Source organism: Malania oleifera, chromosome 1 (assembly GCF_029873635.1).
Source record: "Malania oleifera isolate guangnan ecotype guangnan chromosome 1, ASM2987363v1, whole genome shotgun sequence".
In the NCBI taxonomy this organism is placed as follows: domain Eukaryota; kingdom Viridiplantae; phylum Streptophyta; class Magnoliopsida; order Santalales; family Ximeniaceae; genus Malania; species Malania oleifera.
The window spans coordinates 61,881,233-61,905,488 of NC_080417.1; the positions used below are offsets into that span (position 1 = coordinate 61,881,233).

Below are 24,256 nucleotides of genomic sequence, written 5' to 3' on the forward strand. Positions count from 1 at the left end.
AAACTCGTTGGGTTTGCGAATAAAGGAGGGCTGGCAGCGGCAGGGCAGCTAGCCTGCTAAGTGAGTTTATAAGCCAGAGCAGCATCCAAAACGAAGGAGAATTCCGTAGTAGAGATTGAGGACGAACCAAACGCAAGTGCTTCCTTACTCCTGTAAGTTGATCAGTTCTGGAAAAGTTCAGTCTCTCTATTATGGATTTTTTTTTAAAATTATTATTATTATTATTATTATTATAGTTGTTGTTGCTGCTGCTGCTGTGTTGCTGTTGTTGTTGTTGTTATTATTATTATTATTGCCACGTTCAAGTAGCATTTTCATTTTAAGTAACTGGCTGCATGCATGCTTATATGTAGTTAAGCTACTACTTTTATTTTTTTTTCTTTTGTTTTTACCCCTTTTCTGTGTTCTTTGCCTTCCTATATGCTTTAGTTTGTTATAATAGCTGTAATTTATGTTGAGCTAGGAAGGCCAAAATTAAACGACTAATAATCTTTTTTTTTTAATTTGGTGGATACATACATACATACATATATATATATATATATATATATATATATATATATATATGACTAGTGGAGGAACTAAAAGTACATAAAAGGATTTATAATTGGGCAATTATTGAAAACCCTCGACTTCTTGGGGGTTTTTTATTTTTCTTTTATCCTTCTTTTATTATCTCTGCTTAATTATTATAGTTCTTGTAAACATATCTTTCCGTGAAAAAGTTAATTTCCATGTGACACATCTTACTTGAAGATCTAAATTTATCATTTTTTTTTTCTCTTTGCAAGAATTATTAGGCTTGGCATAGGGTCACAAGATGACAAATTTCCTAACCTGTCTTATAATTTGGCCAACATAGGATGGAGTCAATGCCTATGTAGCCACAAAACTATGCCAAGTTTTGTACAACCGTACTCTTTCAAATACATGGAAATGCTCATGGACCCAACTCAAAATACTCAAAAGTCAAGTCTCGAAACATGATAACCCTTGTCCTCGTTACTGATTAGGTGGGGGTGCATTATTCAACTGTACACGACAGTCTCGTAAAATGTGGTCGGGTCTACTGCACCAGAAACAGGTACTTGATCAACCCCTGCATTCCCCTGGATGCCTTTGCTCCTCAAGTAGCTTCACAGCTAACCACCACCGCTCGACTTCTCCCGTCATCTTAAATGGGGCATAGAAGACTTTCTGCTCATCGGTGCAGCATAACACTACTAGTATCTTCTCAATCTCCTGTACCCAATTCTCTACAAAAGTTGGGTTGGCTCCTCCTACTAGGGGATTCATCAAGGTAAACTACTCTATGGTGTAGCCTTGATCAGTTGGTGGGCAATCATGTTCCCTAGAATTTCATGCAATCTCTGCCATGACCCGATGAGCTACACTATGCAATACTTGATCAGAATCACTACCACACATGTTGGAAGCCCCCAAGTTGTCACTACTTCCAACATTTGTGTTATTATTCACAGGATCCATCTTGAAAATATGACAGAAAACAATCTTAGAATCCTATATCATAACACGAACGGTACAATCATTTAACTAAGATACTATAAAATACACTCTATCCTCATATTAAAATACTCGAACTATCCTAGGAACTTCTCTTATACAAACAAATCAACTTAGCGTTCGAATTTCCCATTTCAAATCCTAGTCTCACTGCTCAGAAATAAAAACCGTCGATAGTTTGCCATGGCTTTCCTAAAACCATTGTTTCAGGAAAATCACTTAAGACTGTCACAAAATTTCTGCCTTCGGGCTGCGAGACAAACCCAAAATTCCAATTTAATCTCCAATAATGACTTACTTGATTCCTAATCCACCCATTTCCTATCATCATCAGAATTTATTCCTATACTCTGGTATTGTATTCCGCTAAAGTCTGCAGAACCTAACAACCTAGGATCTGATACCACAACTGTAAAGACACGAAATTTTATTGCTCAAATACCATATATATAATTATCCGAACCTAAAGTGGGGTACAGGGTATACTTGTCCATAATTCCTTATTAAACATGCAGTGAAAAACATAAATACCACAAAACTATACCAAAGTTCTAATACCACCATAATTATACATATACCTCCAATAACCTAATTATTTACATCCCAAAGAGTCAAAAGCATATCTACATACACATATAAGTGTCTCACCAGAACTTATCTACACAAAACTAAGTAATCCTGCCCCTGAGCTCTCTAGGCTTGGTTCCTAGTACTTCTTGAAAATATTGAAATTATTGGGGTGAGACATTTCTCAATAAGATAGAGTATATTATGATCAACATGTGACAAATAAGTTTTTACATAAGTAAAACATAACCATTAATTTAACTTTAACTGAAAAAGGCATTTATATGCCATAACTCACACTTATACAATTTTAAATACATATTTTCTACTCAAACATTTTAACTTAATAGATAATCATGTTTTCATAAATCTACACACACACACACACGCGCGCGCGCGCGCGCGCGCGCGCACACACACTCGTATATATACATAAAAGAATTTCCCTGATGGAACTATCATATAACAGCATATATAATCCCCTATGATTGGGTTGTGCGGCCTGAAGGCTGGATTTAGCCATGGCTGGCCTACCAATCTAAGTCAAAACTGTTATGTTTGTAGTACGATTGCACACCCAACCTTGTTTGGATCCAGTGGGTAACCTGCTTCTACAATACATCACTTCAAGAGCCAATCGACTACCATCTGCCTACATTTTCCTGATAGTGTGGTTGCACTATAAGTAATACTAGTTACGGTATCGTGCTCTAAATCATAACTAGTCCATCAGGGTTTTGCTACCATATAATACAATTCATATTATAAAACTGTAACATAATCTCATTTTCATTAGTCTGTATAAAATTTGACATATTTTTACAAGTATAAAATCTATCATATCATATCATATCTCTGTATAAAACTGTCATTTCATAACTCGGCATAAGCCGTCTGAGCTCGACACAAAACCATCTAAACTCGGCATAAAGTCATTTGAAGTGTCATTTCATAACTATATAAAAATCATCATGTTTAATCATACAATAATAATTATTCTCATGTCACACAATTTGACTGATAAATCATAATATAATAACTGCCCGGGAAAAATATACTTTGTTGAAAACAAGGGTATGATTAATTTCACTTATTTAATTTATTTCCATTATATTCTAAGAAAACCCGATATACTCAAATCCCTACAATTTAATTTAATTCCAAATTATTCCCAAAAATCTGATATAATCAAATCCTTGCAGTTTAACTTAATTCCAAAATATTTCCAAAAATCTTATATAACCAAATCCATGTAGTTTAATTTAACTCATACATATTTTTAAAGTAAAATCTGAACATAGATATAATTAATTTCACATACTCAATTTAAATCAGCCATATTTTAATTAACATAAATCTAATTAAATTCACATACTCAAATTTAATTAGGAATATTTTAAAAGTAAACTGACATTATCTATTCCCCTTACCTTAACCCTAAAGTGGTGCCTACGATGTCCAAATGACGAATCTGCTCCGGTTAAAGTTTTAAGGAGCGGAGTTAGGATTCTGGATATGATATTCGTTTTTCGATTTGACTTACAGACGGAGAGAAATTGAAGAGAGAGAGAATTCGGTTCTGGGGGGTTTATGAAATTGATTTTGAATCCTAAAGGATCTTGAAGGATCCTTCAGGTTACATTTCATTTTTTGATTTGGCTTACAGACGGAAAGAAATTGAAGAGAGAGAGAGAGAGAGAGAGAGAGAAAATTTGGTTTTAGGGGGTTTATGAAATTGATTTTGAATCCTAAAGGATCCCAAAAGTTACATTTATATATATATATTATAATATTATATTATTATATTATATTAACATATTAATATATTATTTTATATTGTTTAATTAATTTATTTGGATCACTACACACATAGTTCCCAAAAGTACTTGGGGTTGGGCGGATAGGATGCTCATTTGGTGCTCCCTTTTATAATATTTCCACCACGTTCTCTTTTTAGCATGAGTAATGATTTTAGGATTTGAAGAATTGTTCATCGTTGGCCTGACAATCCCCTTTTGACAATTGTTTGGATCCACTATAACATTATAATGACATTCTGTGACATGTTCCTTTCTATCATATGTTTATAACCGAATCAAAGTCTAACATATATAGTTCCTTCCAAAATCCATTTAAAATTATCATTATACCATTCAATGCCGCCTAATAAGATGTCATGCATGTATAATGAATACAAGAGTGTAAGGCAGTTAAACATGGCAACGAAAGGTGGCTAATTCAACATCGTATGTCTCCTTTCATTCCTTTTTAAACCTAATTAACTCACTTCTTTAGATATTATACTTGGAAACTCAGAGTATTTAGGCTATTCTATGATACTTATTTTATTTTAAAAAAATATGAAAATATTTTTTCATCCTTTTTTCTTAGTTAATCCAAATAAAGAATACAATTTAATAATATGAATCATTCTATTTGGAAATATGATTTTTGCATGTTTTGTTAACATAAACCATGACTTGAATAGTAAGGGTGTTAAATTCCTTACAATACTAAGCTTTACTCTCATCCTCAAAGTATGATATAGTATAAGTAAACAAGTCCTAACAACCTATAAGCTAGAGCTAAGGGAAGCAACACAGTGCAATACTAGAATAATATACAAAATATCTACATCCCCTTAATAGTCTCATCTCATAGAAGATGACACCACCTAATGGTTTCCATAAGGACAACATGGATGCACATCTCAACCTCTAAGTAGAGAGTGACTCACAACCTCATTCTCTAATGAGTTTCCAATAGGGCTCCTAATCCTAGATGGAATCCTAAGTCACCCATCAAGGATGTCAAATTCCAACTTGGAGCACACTTTGGGATGCTCATTAGTACCAAAAGACACCATTTACCTAATTTTCCCTTCGAGATATAATCTTTTCATAACGTTATTGCTTTAGCATAGGTAATCATTTAAGATCCGAAGAATCACATATCATTACCCTCAAGAACTCCATCTCAACAACTATCTAAATTCACCACAACATTTAAGGGTGGCAAATCGGGTCAAAAACCCAACAAGTGATCCATGACCCACCCATTTAAATCAGGTTTGAGTTTTATACAAGATGACTCATTTATAAATAGGTCAACTTAGACCCGATTCGTTTATAAACGGGTTTTCCAAGTTCGGGTCAGGTCACCCTGTCACGGGCTGAGATTTTCTACCATTTGTCCCGTGCGGCACTTAGACACTCAACTTTTAAGATGCTAAGTAAGCCAAATCCTTTACAAGGTAACAAGAGAATAAGTGCTTAAGAGAAAACAAGAGAGCACATTGAAAGAGCTTGTTTATATTCCAAGTCACATGCATGGTACCCCTTGCTTAGGAGGAAGCTATCAAGGCCAAAACTATATCTGCCATGCAGTTATCTAAAGGCCTAAAGAAGAAAGCACCCACATTCCTTGCCACTTTGAAGCTTAATGATGAGACCTTCCACACTATGGAAGACATACCAAGTTGCCAAAGTACTTACGGACTACCAAGATGTCATGCCACCAAAGTTGCCAAAAAAGCTTCCTCCAAAAAGGGAAGTGGATCATTAGATTGAGTTAGAAGAGGGAGCCAAGGTTCCCACTAGAGCACCATATCGTATGACTCCCTTGGAGTTAGAGGAACTAAGGAGGCAATATCTGGAACATGCCTTTGAGCTCATCAAGTTGAGCCTTCCATAGTTCGGACATGGAGTTGAGGCCACCTTGCACCTCCCCTTGGAACTCGTCACACCCACCCTCAAGTCTTTCATTGCATTGGTCCATCTCCTCCATCTTATCCCGACTATCCACAATAACAAGTTCCACCCTTGTGAGTCTTGCTTCCATGGAGGTCATGATATCCTTGGACTTGTCCTTTCGCACTTTCATGGTAGGAATAGGGGCAACATGCTCCGCACGCAAGTTGGTGAGTTTGGACTCAGTTGCCATCTCTTTCTCAACTCACGAACCAAGGCTCTGATACCACTTGTCACGAGCTGAGATTTCGAACCCTTTGTCCTGTGCAGCACTTAAACACTCAACTCTTTGAGATGCTTAGTAAAGTAAGCCAAATCCTTCATAAGGGAACAAGAGAATAAGTGAGAAAGAGAAAACAAGAGAGCACAATGAAAGAGCTTGTTTGTATTCCAAGTCTTGTGTGTATTACAAATGAGGTCTCCCACCCTTTATATAGCCTTCTAAGGGTGGGAAGAAGAAGATCTTCAGAATCTTCTTTAAAGGCCTAGATACAATTGGATGTTCTCTTTCCTTCAAGAATCCTCCATATCTTTCCTAATATATACATGTAATATTCTCATATATTCTAGATTCATCCACTCTTCCTATTATGTAAACTTGATTGGGTGGATTTAGAATATTTTATAATCTTCCATGCAACTCATCGCTAGAAATTCCAAGATTACTCTAGAATCTTCTAGCATATGGCAAGTCTTGGCTTCCTAGTAAAGATTTACATGGTACCACCTAAACGCTAACTTGGCAAGTCATGACAAGCCGCGAGGTGGCCCGTTATCTTTATATATATATAATAAATCCTAACCCTACAAGCTACCCTCTCTCAGGTCTCTCTCCCTCAATCGGTGCTCAATCCCAAGTTTTTTTCCTCGATTTATCCTTTTTTTTTAAATATATTAAATAATACTCTCTTCTGAGAAGTATTTTCCAGAATGACTCTGACTTAATCTCGCTATTCCAAGTAGCGAGATTTGCCACATGTCACGCCTAAGATAAACATAGGCTAATCTCGCTACTTGGTCTAACGAGATTTGCTTGCCACGTGTCTAGACCAAATTCAAAGTAGCGAGATTTTCTATGCATAACGAATTTTTTGTTTTAATTTTTTTTTATTTATTTATTATAATAATGATTAATTAAATTATTTGAGGGAAGAATCATTTATTAATTTAAATTTTCACATAGAATAAATTACATTTTGTAATTTAGTTAAAAATATTATTTTTATCATAAATTAATATAACAGTCATACATTATAAATGTACATTAATTATATTTAATTAAATAGAGAAATCTTCTATTATTTTATTAAGTAGGAAATATTTAAATATTAATTTAAAATAATTATTATAGAAATTGTTAATCAATTAGAGAGACTAATTAATTGATAACAACAACCTTCTGTTTAGAGTCTTTCGACCATAATTAGAAAATGAAAAATGGGGGGAAAAAGTAAAAGAAATATAAGAGAATTTAATTTTTCATATTTCATATCAAGAAAATTGAGGGAAAAAAAAAGTATAGCAAAACAATGCATAGACATATAATTTTAGAAATGATCAACATTTGAGTTTTCTGAATTATTAATTGTATAAAATATATCAATTTTTAATCATATATGTTGTAAAGAAAAAAAAAATGAACATACTTTTTTGTTAACTTTTTTTTTTTTTTTTGTGATTTCCTTTTCTTTTTTAATACAAAATCTTTTATTGAAATGAATCTTAAAACATACCCATGTACCGGAGATAAACAAGCTCAATCCAAAAAAGGAAAACCTGATTCCATAGTAAATGACAATTATTTGGGTTGATTTGATAATCAAATAGTCACCGGAGAGCCTTTTAGAATGCTCCTTCAGCAACTTCCTTGAAAGGGAATCTTCTTGCAAGCCATTTGGCCACTTTTTCTACCAAAAAAAGGAAAAAAAAAAAATTCACTAAGAAATGAACCTCAATGCACACCAATTCGCATTACGGAACAGGTCTACCAAACTCCCCAAAATAATAAAACAAAAATAGCAAAGCCAATGCAGACACCGATCAGAACAGAAATTAGAACCACAAAACCCTCCTAACACAACGAAAAAGCAAAAATTGAAACTCGAGAGAAATCGACAGATGAAGAAATGAAATTACCGACAGAAGAGAGAGAGTGGGAAGTTGACAGTTGAAGAAATTATTATTATTATTATTATTATTACTATTTCGCTAGGCATAAAAATAACTCTACTTTGAAGCATCTTTAGCCGATTCTCAAGAAAAAAAAAACAAAAAATAAATAAATAAACTTGTTGCAGCCAAAAATTGAACGACCTTCATGATCCCTGATCACGACCACCTGAAAAGAGATAAATAAGCAAGGCTTGGAGGACCCGGGGTGTACTCCGGGGGATCGCTCCGATGCCTAAGTCAGGGATTGACTTGAGAGGTTTTTTATGCAACAGTAAAGTAGAGTTTATAATGAGATACCTTAACCTCTTCTCTGAATCCCCATTTATAATGATGGAATTTGACCCAAAGGTGATGTGCCATTTATTAGCGAATTATGGCGCAAACGTGAATCGCTCCAGTTGTTATAACATTGGCGTAGATTGCTCTAGTCATCATGGAGCTGGTGTCAATTGCTCTGCTTGAGCAGTTGACTTAGGTGGTAATTGCCCTCATCAATACTGGGCTATAGTCTCCTTTGGATTTATGGTATGTGATATATTTGAGGTATATCAAAACTAATGTTGTTTTTATATACCAAAATGAAACGAAAAAAAAGAAAAGAAAAAAGAACCACTGCACTATTTTTAAGCATCAAGCTAATCATACCTTTTATATGATATTTGATACGCTAGCTTAGAATATATAATATATATATATATATATATATATATATATGTACAAAGAAAGTGACCAATTTTGTTTTCACGTGTTATAAGAAATTTTTTTAGTTAGAAATATAGATGCATTAAAGTATAATTAGTGTCATTCCCAAACTTCAGATAACAGCTACACATACAACCTCTATATATCAGCTACTTCTTTTCTTTTTCTTTTTCTTTTTTAATTCATTAGAGGGTTATATTGAATTTGAGGAGTAACGTTGGAGATAAATTTTTCATCTTTTATTCTTCTCCTCACAAGATTCAAACTGAGACCTCACACATGAAAGCCTCAAAAAATTATTTATTATTATTGATTACTGCAAAATTATAAGAAAGTTTTCAATACTAATCAATTTATTTATGCAACGTTTTAAAAATATTAATTATTATGCTTATTAATATTTTTAGTATATTTTTCATAAATTAGTTCGTTTATTAATAGTGATTATGTAAATTATCACTTCGGTTATTATTGATTGATTAAAGTATAAATATAAACTATAGAAAGTATAATAACACCCTTCATCAATTTTTTTTACTGCAAATTGGAGCTTTAATTATAAATATAGGCCTTTATGCAAAATGTTCTCACGGGCAGCAAGATACTAACCATTGCATCAACCGCTTCTAGTAACCACACAATGGAGTGACAGATTTTTTCCTTTTTTTAACAAAATAAAAAATTAAGTGCAAGCTGAAATCAAACTCTCTTTAAAAAAATACAAAAAATAAAATAAAGGTCTTACCTCAATAGGTTCGGATGCAGCTTTCAAACAAGAAATCAAAACCAAAATAGTAAAATCTGAATCTTGAATAGAGAAGTGCTTCAAGTAAGTTTGAAAAATCATTGAAAATACTAGAAATTTTAGGTAAGAAAAATATACCACATTCCTACGAGTTTTATAGGTTACTCGATCGAACTCAAACGGTCACTTCCTCCACCAATGGCAACCTGCTAGCCTTTGTCGTCCTCCTCCTGCTAGAAGCGACGCTCTTTGCAACGCCCATTCGTGAGTGACTCCTTTGCAATGTCCGTTCGCGAATAAAGAGAAGGGGGAAAGGCCTGCTTGAATAGTCAAGACAAATCTCACGAGACGAAGTAGTAAGACTTGCCACGCATAACACAACGAACGGTTGTTCCATTTTTCAGACAAGTCTCGTTATTTTGTCTAGCGAGAGTTGTCTTACACACTTCAACACTCGAGCCTCTTGCCTCTTTAAATCTTGCTACTCGAAGTAACAAGATTTTTTCAAATCTCTGCTCCAAGTAGGGTATTATTTAATATGTTTAAAAGATAAAAATAAACTGGGAAAAAACTCGCTCAATCCCTCATCTCAGACCTCTGTGGCAGTGCCTCACGCTTCACAGCCACGGTCTCGATCGCCGACTACTCAATCAACAATTTTTTTTACACCAAAAGGAGCTTCCGGTGACAGATCTGGCGATTCTAGCCCCTTACTTGGACTTCTCACTTTGTTGCTCGTCAGATGAGGATTCAAGCCTCGACCCGAAACTAAGAAGTCTCTGCGGCTCTGCGAAGAGGTGAGCCAGAGCCTGAGGGAGACTGGAGCCCTTCTCGTCCAGGATCTGGGATGCTCTGGCGAAGACAACGATCGATTTATCGATATGATGGAGAAGTGCTTCAAGCGTCCCGATGACTTCAAGGGCCTTCAAGAGCGTCTCCACCTTCACCTTTACGCTTCACTACCATTAATCCAGATTCTAGTATCTTCGTTTGCTTCAGTACCAGTAATCCAGATTCAAGAGCGTCTCTCATATATATATATATATATATATATATATATATATATATATAATGTCATTTTACATGAAATATTTAAAAAATTTTAAAATAAATAAATTATATTTTTAAATATGTAATCCTTTTTATAGCCCATTTATTGAACACATCTGAATTTATATATTAGTTACTTACTAATAAAGGAATCAATTTGAATTCGAATCTTTTTAATCTTTACCCATTTTGCTACTTACAATAATATTGTTGTTGTGACAATAAAATTATGCCCCATCACGTCTCTGGCCATAAACCAAAATTTATCAAAATTCCTTCCACAACCAATCTAAAATAATCATCATGTTCTCCCAAAGCTACCCAACTGGCCATTTTGCATGTGTCGTCGGCACAAGAACATACAACAAAACACCTTCCTTACTCCATATTATCAACGTCTTTGTTGATAGGAACAATCCTTAGTGTGTACTTTTGAAACTCCAATAAGCGAAGGTGAGCATTGCTTGGAACATGAGGTTCTCCAAGCTTGGTTCCAAATTAAACCCACAATCTATAATAACATTTGTGAAATACGTTCCAAACCCAAATTGCCCATATCTACCCATTTTATATCAATTTTGTTAAAGTCAACTAGAACTCTATCTCTCTCAAGGACCCTCTTGGAACACTTCCTCAATAAAAAATCTTTTGTGAAAAAAAACTCCTATGTTGACATCTGTACACTTTAAAAAAGCATATGGACCTATAATTCTTATGGGGAAAGTTACAATATCCAAGAACTTTCATCCAAACCATTCTACATCAACAATCCTTATTGCAACAAGTTGCAATGATAACGAACACTTGTCTAACACATTTTTACCTCATCATCCGTATAAATATCTATATTTCATCCTTGTCTCTATGAAAGCTACAATTCCTTACAATTTTGATTGCTTGAACAATTTCATAGAGACAAAGGCTTCCCTACATTGTTCTCACTTTTTTTGGTCGATAGGGCTTCCATTCCAAGGAAAAAAAGGTAAGTTACCAACATGAGATTAAAACGAGATTCATATATCCAAATTCTTTAATATTACCAAATCCTATATAAATATGGGTTTTGCAACCCCAAATTTCTCAAAATGTGCAATTTGTTGGGCTTTCCCTCCTTGTGGGGCCCAATAATTGGAAAGTATTTATTTTAATGGTTGTTGGCTTCTCAAGGAAGTAGCATTCAGCATCAAGGCCTCACGCGCAGCTAGCCGGCTGCCCCTTTATCTCCTTTTTACCATTTTTTCTTGTAGCGGATCAAGTCTTCACAGCAAGCAGCCCTCTCCACTCTCTGTTTTTCACTGACGGAAACGCCTCATAGTTCCTCATGCCCATATCTACAGCCAATGCGGGTCTTCTTTTCCGCTGCAGGCTATTGTTCTTCTCTACTCCAGCTTTGTGTGTTATTTAGAGCATATTGAGATTTCTTTTATTGTGGTATTTTGGTTGGTTCTTTGGAGCTTTATTCAAAATATTTGGTGAGGCCTTTCCATCTTACTACATTTGTTTATACACTCTTGTGTATTTGTAAGGCTCGTGCCTTTTGTATCCATTTTGTACAACATATTTGATGATAGTGGATTTGGACCACCGTACCCCGTGGATGTACCTCAACATTTAAGGGAACCATTGATTTACTTGTGGGAATTGTTCGTATTTTTTTTCCCAACAAGTGGTATCAGAGCTGTGTTATTTGTACGCATTAAATTTGTGTAAATCATGGATGGTAATGTTAGTCGTATGATTAGCATCAATGGAAGCAATTGGGTAACTTGGAAAACAAAAATGCAAGATCTTTTATTTTGCAAAGATTTGGATAAGCCTATTGAGGGTGATAGTCGAAAGCCTAAAGACATGAGTGATGATGAGTGGAATAAGCTTAATAGGAAAACCGTTGGTGTTATCCAGCAATGGATTGATGATAGTGTTTTTCATCATGTTTCTATCGAAACTTCGGCACATGAATTGTGGAAAAAATTAGTTAGTCTTTATGATAGAAAGTCGACTACAAATAAAGCTTTTTCTTTTTTTCTTTTTTCCGAAAATTGGTGAATTTGAAATATAAAGATGGTGATCTTATTACTGAACATTTAAATGTGATGAAAAATATTATAAGTCAGCTTGCTACTATGAAAATAATTTTTGATGATGAATTGTAGGCCTTAATGCTTCTTAACTCTTTGTCGGAAAGTTGGGAAACTTTGGTTATGATAGTTAGTAATTTGGCTCCCGATGGAATTATTACTATGAACCAAGTAACTAATAGTTTGTTGAATGAAGAAATTAGAAGAAAATCAGTTGGCTCTTCTCATTTAGACGCACTTGTGACAGAAAATCGGGGGAGAGGCAGAACCAAAAGCAGATATTCTCACCGCAATGATAATTCAAGAGGCTGGTCCAGCTCAATTTCGAAAAAAGATATTGAGTGCCACTATTGTCATAAAAAGGGGCATATGAAGCGGAAGTGTTAAAAATTGAAATTCAAGGAGCAAAACAAGGATAAAAATTTTTAAAAAAAGCATGAAGACACAACTTCAGTTGCATTTGATGGTGATCTCATGGTTGTTTGTGATGAAAGTTGAATTAATTTGACAAGTCAAGAGACTGATTGGGTTATTGATTCCGGTGCGTCATTCCATGTCATTTCTCGGGGAGATTTTGTCACTTCTTATTCCAAAGGAAATTATTGAGTTGTTTGGATGAGAAATGAAAGTCTGTCAAAAATTTTTGGCATGGGAAATGTTTGTTTGGAAACAAATTTAGGATGCAAGTTGGTGCTTAAAGATGTGAGACATGTACCTGATATTTGACTAAATTTGATATCTACCGAAAAGCTTGATGATGAAGGGTTTGAAAACCATTTTAGTGATGAAAAATGGAATCTCACAAAGGGTAATTTGGTGGTGGGTAAAGGCAAGAAGACTGGTACACTTTATATGATGCAAGGTAAAATTGGTAATGGTATTTTGAATGCAATTGAGAGTCACTCTTCCACCGATTTGTGCCATAAGCGACTTGGGCACATGAGTGAAAAAGGAATGCAGTTTTTGTTCAAAAAGAAGCTCCTACCCGGGATGAAAGGTACCTCTCTTAAAGCTTGTGTTCATTGTTTGGCCGGTAAGCAACATAGAGCTCCTTTTTGTACAAAGTTTGTTACTAAAAAATCTAATGTTTTAGATTTGATACATTTAGATGTATGTGGTCCTTTGAAAGTTAAATCTCATGGTGGTGCACTTTATTTTGTTACCTTTATTGATGATTGTTCAAAAAAAGTTTGGGCTTACACTTTGAAGACTAAAGATCAAGTTTTAGATGTGTTTAAGCATTTTCAGGTTAAATTTGAAAGGGAGACTAGAAAGAAGGTGAAATGTGTGTGCTCAGATAATGGTGGAGAGTACATTCACTCATTTCATGCATATTATTATAGCCAAGGAATTAGACATCAAAAAACCATCAAGAAAATCCCTCAACAAAATGGTATTGCCGAAAGGATGAACCACACTATACTGGAGGGAATGAGATGTATGCTCTCTCATGTGAAGTTGCTAAAATTATTTTGGGGTGAAACAATGAGGACGGCAATGGACTTGATTATTTTGTCCCCTTCAACTCCTCTACTTGGTGAAGTTCCTGAAAAAAATTGGAAAGGTAAAGATGTCACTTATACTTGAAGGTGTTTGGTTGTTGTGCATTTGTTCATATTCAAAAAGATGAAAGATCCAAACTTGATGACAAGACAATGCAATGTATTTTTCTTGGCTATGACCATGATGAATTTGGATATAGATTGTGGGATCTGGTTGGCAAGCAAATTGTTAGAAGCCGAGACGTTGTATTTTTTGAAGATCTAACAATTAAAGATTTTGGCACAATTGAGCAACCACAATCTAATGGGAATGATTTTCTTGACTTAGACTTACCTTCTCCACCCTTGGCACATGATGAAAATTTAGAAGATGTTTTTCCACCTCTTGAAGTGTTGAAAATGATGAAATTCCTAGTGATGTTGAAGATGAAAATGAGGGAGAATAACAAGTTCAAGAGCACGCTCAAGAGCAAGCTTAATTGAGAAGATCTTGAAGAGAGCCAAGACCTTTAACTAAATATCCATCAAGTGACTATGTTCCTCTAATAGATCAAGGGGAGCCCGAAAGCTATCAAGAAGCCATGAACCATGAAAATAAAGTTGAATGGATGGAGGTTATGCAAGAGGAAATGAATTCCATAGCTGACAATCACACTTATGATTTGGTTAAATTTCCTCCTAGAAAGAAAGCTTTGAAAAATAAATGGGTGTTTAGGCTGAAAAATGATAGAAAAAATCTTCGGTACAAGGCTAGTTTTGTGGTGAAAGGCTTTGGTCAGAAAAAGGGAATTGACTTTGATGAAATATTCTCACCGGTTGTGAAGATGTCATCTGTTTGGGTTGTTCTTGGCATGACAGCATACTTGAATTTATAAGTTGAGCAACTAGATGTGAAAACCGCTTTCTTACACAGTGACTTGAAAAATGAAATTTACATGGAACAACCAGAAGGCTTCAAAACAAAAAGGGAAAGAGAACTTAGTGTGCAAATTAAAGAAAAGTTTGTATGGGTTGAAACAAGCACCACAGAGATGGTACAAGAAATTTTATTCTTTCATGATTGATCATGGTTACTCAAAAACCTCCTCGGATGATTGTGTGTTTGTGAAAAAATTTCCAGATGGTACTTATTATTCTCTTACTCTATGTTGATGATATGCTCATTGTAGGACATGATTTCTCCAAGATTGATAAGTTGAAGTTGGAGTTGAGCAAGTCCTTTGCTATGAAAGACTTGGAACCAGTAAAGCAAATTCTATACATAAGAATTGTTCGTGATTGTGAAAAAGGGCAAATTTGGTTGTCTTAAGAAAGTTACAATGAAAAAGTGTTTGAGAAGTTCAATATGGATAAAGCAAAACCCGTTGGTTGCCCACTTGCTAGTCACTTCAAGCTTAGTACAAAACAAAGTCCTACAAGTGAGAAAGATAAGGAAGAGATGAAGAAAATTCCTTATGCTTCGGCCGTTGGTTCCTTAATGTATGTAATGGTTTGCACAAGACTAGATTTAACTTATGCTATTGGAGTTGTTAGTCGGTTTCTCTCTAATCCAGGAAAGGAGCATTGTTTAGTAAAATGGATTCTCCGATAACTTAGAGGCACTTCAAAGGTGTGTTTGTGCTTTGGAAATGGTAAATCTACGCTCCATGGATTCATGGATGCCAACATGGCCGATGATGCTGATTCTAGAAAATCCACTTTGAGTTATTTGATGACTTTTGTAGGGGGAGCTGTGACATGGCAATCTATATTACAAAAATGTGTTGCTCTATCTATTAAGGAAGCCAAGTTTATAGGCATTATGGAAGCTTGCAAAGAATTACTTTGGTTGAAGAGATTCTTGAAAGAGTTAGGCATGGAACAAGAAAGGTATGTTCTTTATTGTGATAGCCAAAGTGCAATTCATTTGAGTAAGAATTATATCTTCCATTCAAAGTCAAAATATATTGATGTTAGATATCATTGGATTCGAGATGTGTTGGATAAGAAATTGTTGGAACTTGACAAAATTTTCACTGATGATAATGGTTCGGAAATGATGACAAAAGCATTAACTTGGGACAAGCATGTGAAGTGTCGAGTTTTGGCCGGATTGGTGGAGTCATCCCCATAAGTCAGGAGGGGGAGATTTTTTGGGTTTTCCCTCCTTGTGGGGCCCAACAATTGGAAAGTGTTTTTTTTTAATGGTTGTTGGTTTCTCAAGGACATAGCATTTGGCACCAAGGCCTCACGCACAACTAGTCGGTTGCCCCTTTCATCTCCTTTTTAGCATTTTTCCTTGTAGTAGCTCAAGTCTTCACAGCAAGCAGCCCTCTCCACTCTCTGTTTTTCACTGACGGAAATGCCTCATAGCTCCTCATGCCCACATTTGCAGCTAGTGTGAGTCTTCTTCTCCACTGCAGGCTGCTGTTCTTCTCTACTCTGACTATGTGTGTTATTTACCACATATTAGGATTTCTTTTATTGTGGTCTTTTAGTTGGTTCTTTGGAGCTTTGTTCAAAATATTTGGTGAGACCTTTCCATCTTACTACATTTATTTATACACTCTTGTGTATTTGTAAGGCTCGTGCCTTTTGTATCCATTTTGTACAACATATTTGGTGATAGTGGATTTGGACCGTCGTGCCCCGTGGACGTACCTCAACATTTGAGGGAACTACGCTAAATTTTTTGTGTCTTATTTTTTTATTTATCATTTGCATTACTCCATTAATTTACTTGTGGGAATTGTTCATATATAAATTTTTTTCCCAACACAATCCTCTTCTAAATCATGATTCAAACATCAATTATCAAATCCACATATTGACCATCCTGATAGATGAACATATTACCTAAAAACTTTTTGCTTAAATTTTATAGTGAAATCCCCAGGAACATTATTCAATGTCCAAGAAGCTCAGCACTAATATTAACTATCGAATCAAACTTCAACTCAATCTTTGGTGTTCAAAGATTTTGAAAATAAATAATTCACCCATTTCCTTAATAACAAGGATCTAGAGCCATCCTTTGAATCTACACCTATGTATATGATGTTAGAAATGGTGTAACCCTAAGAGGAGGGTGGGGTGAATTGGGTGTTTACAAATTTTATGCAAATGCTTAATAATTTTAATCACAATTTAGGCACGTGATTTAAGTGAGCAAACACAATCAATATTCATAACAAATATAAAAAAAATGTAAATGTGCTTAATTTAAAAAGATTGTGTGTGTTTTAAATATGCAAAAACAATCTCAATATATAATCGTAAAAGTGCGAAAATTAAAGAATATAGGGAAGAGAGAATAACATCGGTATTTTTACATAGTTCAGCTATACCCGCCTACGTTCTTACCTCAAGAAAACCACTTGAGGATTTCCACTATCTGCTCCTTTCAACAAGGCAGAGCTGCCTTTACAATCCCTCTTTACAGGAGGAGATGCCTTTACAATCCCTCATTATAGGTGGAGATACTTCTCTAAGAAATATCCGATTGCTTGGTACGATTCACACCCGAACCATCATTTGTAGAAAGAAAAATCAAATGGTGAACTATAAATGCTCCCCAATTGAGCTAAGGAGTATAATAAGAATAGAACACTAATACATTCTCAAAAGATTGTGAATGAAGCTCAAAGAGTATCTAGTAGGTGAACACTTAAAGGATGAACAATGAAATTACAAAGTGCTTGAGAAAGATTTTCAACAAAGGATAAAAAATTTGGATTTAGATTACGAAAGTGTATCTCTTTTTCTTCTTGTTAAAACAAGTTAGAAACCTTATATTTATAGCCAAAATGGCATACTATCCATTTTTATGACCGCTGGGGATTGAAAATAATTCTTTATTTTGAAAACTAGCCGTTCTTTTCTAGAGGTCCGGTCGACCGGGCCAAGGGTTCGGTCAATTGGATTCTAGGTTTTTTACTACGGACACCTTTCAGTATTTCGACCATAACGTTTTTTAGAAAACTGCAAATGGGACGTTCTTGATATCAAAAGAAAGTTAAGAGAAAATACCACAACTTTTATGTTGAACATTTTTTAAGATGATAATTAATTTATCGAGAAAATTGCTCATCAATGTGGCGGCAGAAATATGAAGGGAATTTTGAAAAACCTTTTTTGGGATTTTTATTCCAAAATTGATTTTAATACTAATAGTTTTTGCACACTTGTAAAATAATTTTCAACACTTTGAAATAGTTTTTGCACATCTTAAAAATGATTTTCAATGGAATATAGAGTACCTAAGGTCCAACTAAGGTCACCTATGAGTTTCTTCACATAATCAATGAAAGTGTACTTACATAGGTCTTATTTGCAAAATAGATGAAATAAATTCTTTAAATCCTTCAAGTTTGGATTTCATGTGTTCCATAATCATAGTCATCATCTTCAAGCTTGGTCTTTATATGCTTCATGTTCATAGCCAAATAGTATCGTCTTGCACGTTTCATGGCTTTCCAATTTCCATCTTTTATCATCCTTAGTACCTTAATACCTATGTACACACTTAATAGTACAATTAGATGCCTTGATTTGTCATTATCAAAACGGAATGAAACCTAGAAAAGCCAATGTATGACATGTCCATATCACGAGTGAAGTGATCGGTGATAAGCTACAACACTAATTAATGGAGCTAATGGTTTGGTCACTTATTATATACAATTGTAGAAAAAAGTAATGCATACGACAATCATTTGCATCCCTCTTCAAGGAGAGAATCCTTAGTTAGAGAGTTAGGGTTAGTGTCATTCATTAGTTTTCTTCTTCAAGTCAATCTTCCAATTTTTATTTCCATCATCCTTCTATTGCTATAAATTTATATCAAGGATATAATTTTCACAGGAAGATTATAAATCTTATTTTAGTAATCATTATCAACTAGTCAATTTACTCATTTTCTTCATCCTTTGGCCAATAAGAGGGTAGATGAAAGGAAGAAAAAACAAGAAGATTGGAGCAATTTTTTATTCCTAGGTAGAAGAAAAAGGCGACAAGAGGGTGAAGAAAAGAGAAGAATTTGCATTCTTTCATATGAATAGGATCCCATTATTTATTTAGTGAGAAAGAGGGTTAAAGAAATGGAATAATTCAATTCAACAAACAAATTGAAATTTAAAATTTTACCTTGAACTTGTTTTTTCAAAACACTCCATCCATTACAATTAAATTCTTTGAGTTCTGCTTGGCATTTTCCTCCTCCTCTTTCTTCTTTCCCTCCAAAAGCAGAAAATATAAAGAGCTATATATATAAATATATATTATCAAACCATGCCAAAATTTAAGCTGCTAATTAAATTCTCAAGTGTTTTATTGTTATGGGGCAATTTAAATAAAAATGAAAATTTTCAAAAACTATCTGAAATTCAGATATTTGATTTTTAGGTTTTCCTAGTTAAACTCGGCAAAATGTTATAAAGTTCATACCATTGTTATTATTGTTGTTGTTTTTGAATTAGTATATTATTGTTGCTATTGTTGTTGTTTTAATTGTTGTTCTTATACTCTGGTTTGTAGCGTGCTATGTATTCGTGTTTGTTACCAATCCACATTGAATTTGGGGTTACTAATTGACTTCTTAGATTATATTTTTGGTTATGTGACAATTTAAGTGAAACTTATTATCATTTAGAAATTATCTAAAATTGAAAGATTTGATTAATTTTTAGATTTTTCCCTGTTAAAGTCAGCACAAAGCTATAAGGCTATTGCCTCTTCAATTTTTAACCTCTTTTTCCTCTTTCCTCAATTCATAGCATTATTTCACTGATCATATATTTATTGATATGTAGAAAGAAGCATAAATGGGGAAAATGAACATAGCATCTAATGCGATTGTTCCTGAGAAGCTTACAGAGGACAATTATGAGTACTGGAAAGCATGCTTGAAATGCTATTTGGTTGGGAAAGGCCTTTGGCATGTTGTCTCTGGAAAGGAAGCCAAACCAGATAAAACTGATGACAAGTATGAGATTTGGAAAAAGAAGAACGCCTTAGCTTTACATGCCATTCAAACCTCTTGTGGACCAAATGTTTTTGATCGCATAAAGAAAACCACTTCCGCCATTGAAGCATGGAATGAGCTGGCTGAGAAGCTTGAACGACCATCACCTTTACCCCCACCAGACGATGAAGAAGGCCCAGTAGAAGACACGGGTAGTTCTCCATTGTAGCTTCTTCTTCTTTTATTTGCTTCAGATTTTCTTGTCTCTTTACAATCCAATTCACGGTTTTTAATTTTCTCTGAATATGCATTTCTGTTTAATTTGGAACTGATATGTGCAGAAACCAAGGAATTTCTCCAGTATGAAGCTCTGTGGAAAGCAGTGGAAAGCGGCGACTGGAAGGAAGCAAAAAGCTTCCTCAGTCAACATCCAGAGGCTCTGAGCGCAAGGATTTCGTCGAAAGCCGACACAGCCCTGCACGCTGCCATTCTGGCAGGTCAGACAAAGATCGCAGAGGAGCTGGTGGAAATGATGCAACCACAAGATTTGGAACCGACTAATGAGTTCGGTGCGACAGTCCTTTCCCTCGCAACCATCGGCGGAAACATAAAGCTGGCAAAGGCCATTTTAGAGAAGAATCCCAAGCTGATTACCTTAGGGAATTATGTGAAAGATGACGGCTTAATCCCAGTTGTTGTTGCTGCTTTGTATGGTAAAAAGGAGATGGCCCGTTATCTTTACAAGGTAACTCCCATTTTGGAACTGAGTCCTGAAAGAGGTGTGAATGGTGCCCAGCTTCTTAACTGTCTAATCACTGCTGAAATCTACGGTATGTATCTGACTAGTATTTCTTAATTGGTCACCAGAATTTATATCTAAATCATCCAAGATGGTTTCTCAAAGACCTTGGGTATGCAGTTGTTTGATCCTGATACGAACATATGCTTAACTTTCAATAGATATTGCTTCAAAGCTACTACGTGAGTACCCTCAGCTGGGTGTTACAGAAGATAATTACGGAAACTACACTGTCGGAATTTTGGCTCAGAAACCCTCAGCATTTCCGAGCGGAAACAAGCTTGTTTTCTGGAAGCGCTGGATTTATTCATCATGTAAGTATCTCCTCTAATCCCTGCTATTTCACTTTTAGCAAGAAAGGCCATTCATTCCCTCAAAATTCGTTACTGCAAATTTTGTGCGCTAGGCTGAATGTTTAGGACTGAATCATAGAATTGCACTAAGTTGAACACTGCAACAGATGCACTTTTCTGTGTTTAAATTTCGATTTCTAAGCTGCTGATAGAAACTATGATTTATTACTCCCATGAAATGAACTATTATATTTGCCCAGCCATTTGCTTATTACTAGCGGCAAAAGAAGTTATTGTAATCAACTTCTTTAATACTCTGTTTTGTTCTAGAGAAAATGACACAAGAGAAAAGGAAAAGAATTCGGCAATCATCTAGGACCAAGTGGTTTCAACGACACTATTGTCTGACACAGCTACAGTTTTGTATGTTCAGTTTGGATGAAGCGGTTTCAATAACATTAGGGAAAGGAAAAGATTTAAGCAACACGAGGTTCGCAGTCACTTGTAACTAAAAAGCATTCTAAACATTCTGGGCAGGAAAAATTTAGTTGGTTGAGACGTAGAGGTCTCCCAATGAGGAAAGTCTGTACCTTCTTCAGGCTATGGGATTAATTTAGGAGTATCAAAAGTTGAAAATTGTCCAAAAAGTTACAGGACCATGGATGAAGAAATGTGTATATATGTTTCCTTTTTCTTCTCACCGTAACTAAACATTCCTAAGCATCTAGCCATACATACAGCAGTATTAATGTTCTTTCAGACACTTGAACTGTTAATGCATTTAAATTTTTTCTCTGCAGGTGCACACTTAGCATCTTTGGATGCCTCCAAAGATAGTGAAATTTCTTTTCAAATACAAAAGGATGAAGAAAGTGGTGAAACAATTCCTCAAAAGCGACAAAGCAGAGCAGTAAATATAACCAATCAAGGCAAGTGGTGTTCCCCACACACATGCACAAATGCACTACACAAGCCAGACAGTTTGAATACTACAAAATTTTATGACATCATTCAAACTCTATATATTTTTTAATCGCACGTATATGCATGGTTTAAAGTTTGAGGGATGCAATCAACTGTTTACTTGCCTTTGAAATTCATGAAGCTTAAACAAATGTGGCATTCTTGATCCTTGGAAGCTAATTGCCATAGTAGTTGGGCCCAAGCAAGATGCAACAATGTTTTATTTTATTCAAAGTATAATACTCTTTGTGTGGAAAAAAAAAAGATTTTTAACTTTGTACCTGTCACAGTAAAGATGTAAAAGGATGGGCAGATTAAGGCTATGAAGCATGTGGTAAGAATTTTTTTTTTTTTTAAAATAGAAAAGAAATTATATGGGTCATGAGCTTTGTGCTCAATGGGTTTCTACAACTTTATATGTACATTCACCATAACTTCAGCTAACGTCATCTATTTTATGAATTCCAATATACGTATTTCCTCTTATTCTGTCACACTTGCTGGTCCTACTAGTTTGCATTCCATAAACTCCTTGATACCACTATTAGTACAATTTCAACAAGTTGAAACCATGCGGTGTGATAATTTTTTCAGACTAAAAAGCTGCAACAATTAAAATACATGTTAACTAACAGGAACACATTTTCTGCTGTACAAATTTGTGCAATGCGGTACTGCAATTGTTTAACTCCCTACTATACTGTTCCAAAATATTTACTATTCAATATATGAATTTTTAAAACCAAGTATTTTTTAATAAATATGGTTAGTATCTTGTTGCAGTGCTTGGGTTTTCTCGTGGACTTGTTTGGAGCCTTGTAAAATGCTTGGGTATGCAATAGTAACTTGAAATATTTGTACATTTTTTATGAGTGTTATTTTGTTTAAAATACTGACTTTCTTTTGTAGTCCCAGACATCATGCATATATATGATAGAAAGCTGATAAATGATGAGGCTCTCAAGATCCTAGCTTGCATCTTCAAAGAATTGCCAAAACTAAGCGAGTCAAAACTGCAAAAGATTGATATAGATCAGGCAATATATGATGCCATCAAGCATGGAATAGTTGAGTTCATTGTTGAAATAATCAAATATAACCCCGATATAATATGGAGGAAAGACAAAAAAGGAAGATCAATTTTTGCAAACGCCATTGTTGAGCGCCAAGAAAATATTTTTTGCCTCATTTATGGTTTGGGTACCAAAAAGAGCATAATTGCACGTCGACATGACAAATTTGCCAACAATTTCTTACATCTAGCCGCAAAGTTGTCTCCTTCTTCTCAACTTGATCGTGTCTCTGGTGCAGCTATGCAAATGCAGAGAGAGCTACAATGGTTTAAGGTAATCATATCCCCTTTTTTAATCTACTAGATGCTCTGTTCCACATCCAAAAAATATAATCACTTCGATCTCATGTAACAAACTTTTATCGAATAAATTTAGGAGGTGGAGAGATTGGTACTACCAAAATACAAAGAAGAAGGAAATGACCATAACAAAACACCCGGTGCTTTATTTAGCGATGAACACAGTGCATTGATGAAAGAAGGGGAGAGATGGATGAAAAACACTGCAGCATCAAGCATGGTGGTGGCCACTCTCATTGCAGCTGTTATGTTTACAACAACATTCACACTTCCAGGTGGTACCAACAATGATGGCATCCCTATATTCTTAGGGTATGACGCGTTCATGGTCTTTATAGTGTCAAATGCACTGTCATTGTTCTCGTCTTCTACTTCAGTTCTGATGTTCCTCGGAATCCTTACTTCACGGTATGCCGAAGAAGATTTCCTCAAGCGCTTGCCCACGAAATTGGTAATTGGCCTTTCCTCGCTTTTCTTCTCAATAGTGTCCATGATGGTGGCCTTCGGCTGTGCACTTTTTATCATCCTCCATGAACGGTTGACTTGGGTTTCCATTCCAATTATTGTTCTTGCTGTTATACCAATTACCCTTTTCGCAATGCTAGAATTTCCCCTCCTTATTGATATGTTCGCTAACACATATGGACGTGGCATCTTCAAGAAACAAACCAAAGGTCCATATTAACTGTGTACTCATACCTATACTGTGTTCAAATCTTTATGATTATTGTAATGATAAAATTTACCATGAATTCACTTTGAAAATAGATTAAATTAAGAACCATTGGAATTTGGTGTA

General features: G+C 35.0%; 1 protein-coding gene across 1 annotated transcript; it reads left to right on the forward strand.

Moving 5' to 3' along the window:
- On the forward strand, positions 1 to 24,256 carry LOC131158272 (uncharacterized). Its single transcript, XM_058113019.1, has 8 exons — positions 1 to 152; positions 19,879 to 20,242; positions 20,372 to 20,860; positions 20,991 to 21,143; positions 21,923 to 22,051; positions 22,869 to 22,916; positions 22,995 to 23,431; positions 23,534 to 24,256. The coding sequence occupies exons 2-8, from the start codon at positions 19,891 to 19,893 to the stop codon at positions 24,140 to 24,142; spliced, it is 2,217 nt and encodes a 738-aa protein (XP_057969002.1). The 5' UTR covers positions 1 to 152; positions 19,879 to 19,890; the 3' UTR covers positions 24,143 to 24,256.

What these genes read in the sequence shown, in the direction of transcription:
- LOC131158272 (XM_058113019.1), top strand. Translation starts at nt 19,891, where the DNA reads ATGGGGAAAATGAACATAGCATCTAATGCGATTGTTCCTGAGAAGCTT. An exon ending in AGGCCCAGTAGAAGACACGG is followed by an intron (nt 20,243 to 20,371) that starts GTAGTTCTCCAT and finishes TGATATGTGCAG; the next exon opens with AAACCAAGGAATTTCTCCAG. An exon ending in GCGCTGGATTTATTCATCAT is followed by an intron (nt 21,144 to 21,922) that starts GTAAGTATCTCC and finishes TTTTCTCTGCAG; the next exon opens with GTGCACACTTAGCATCTTTG.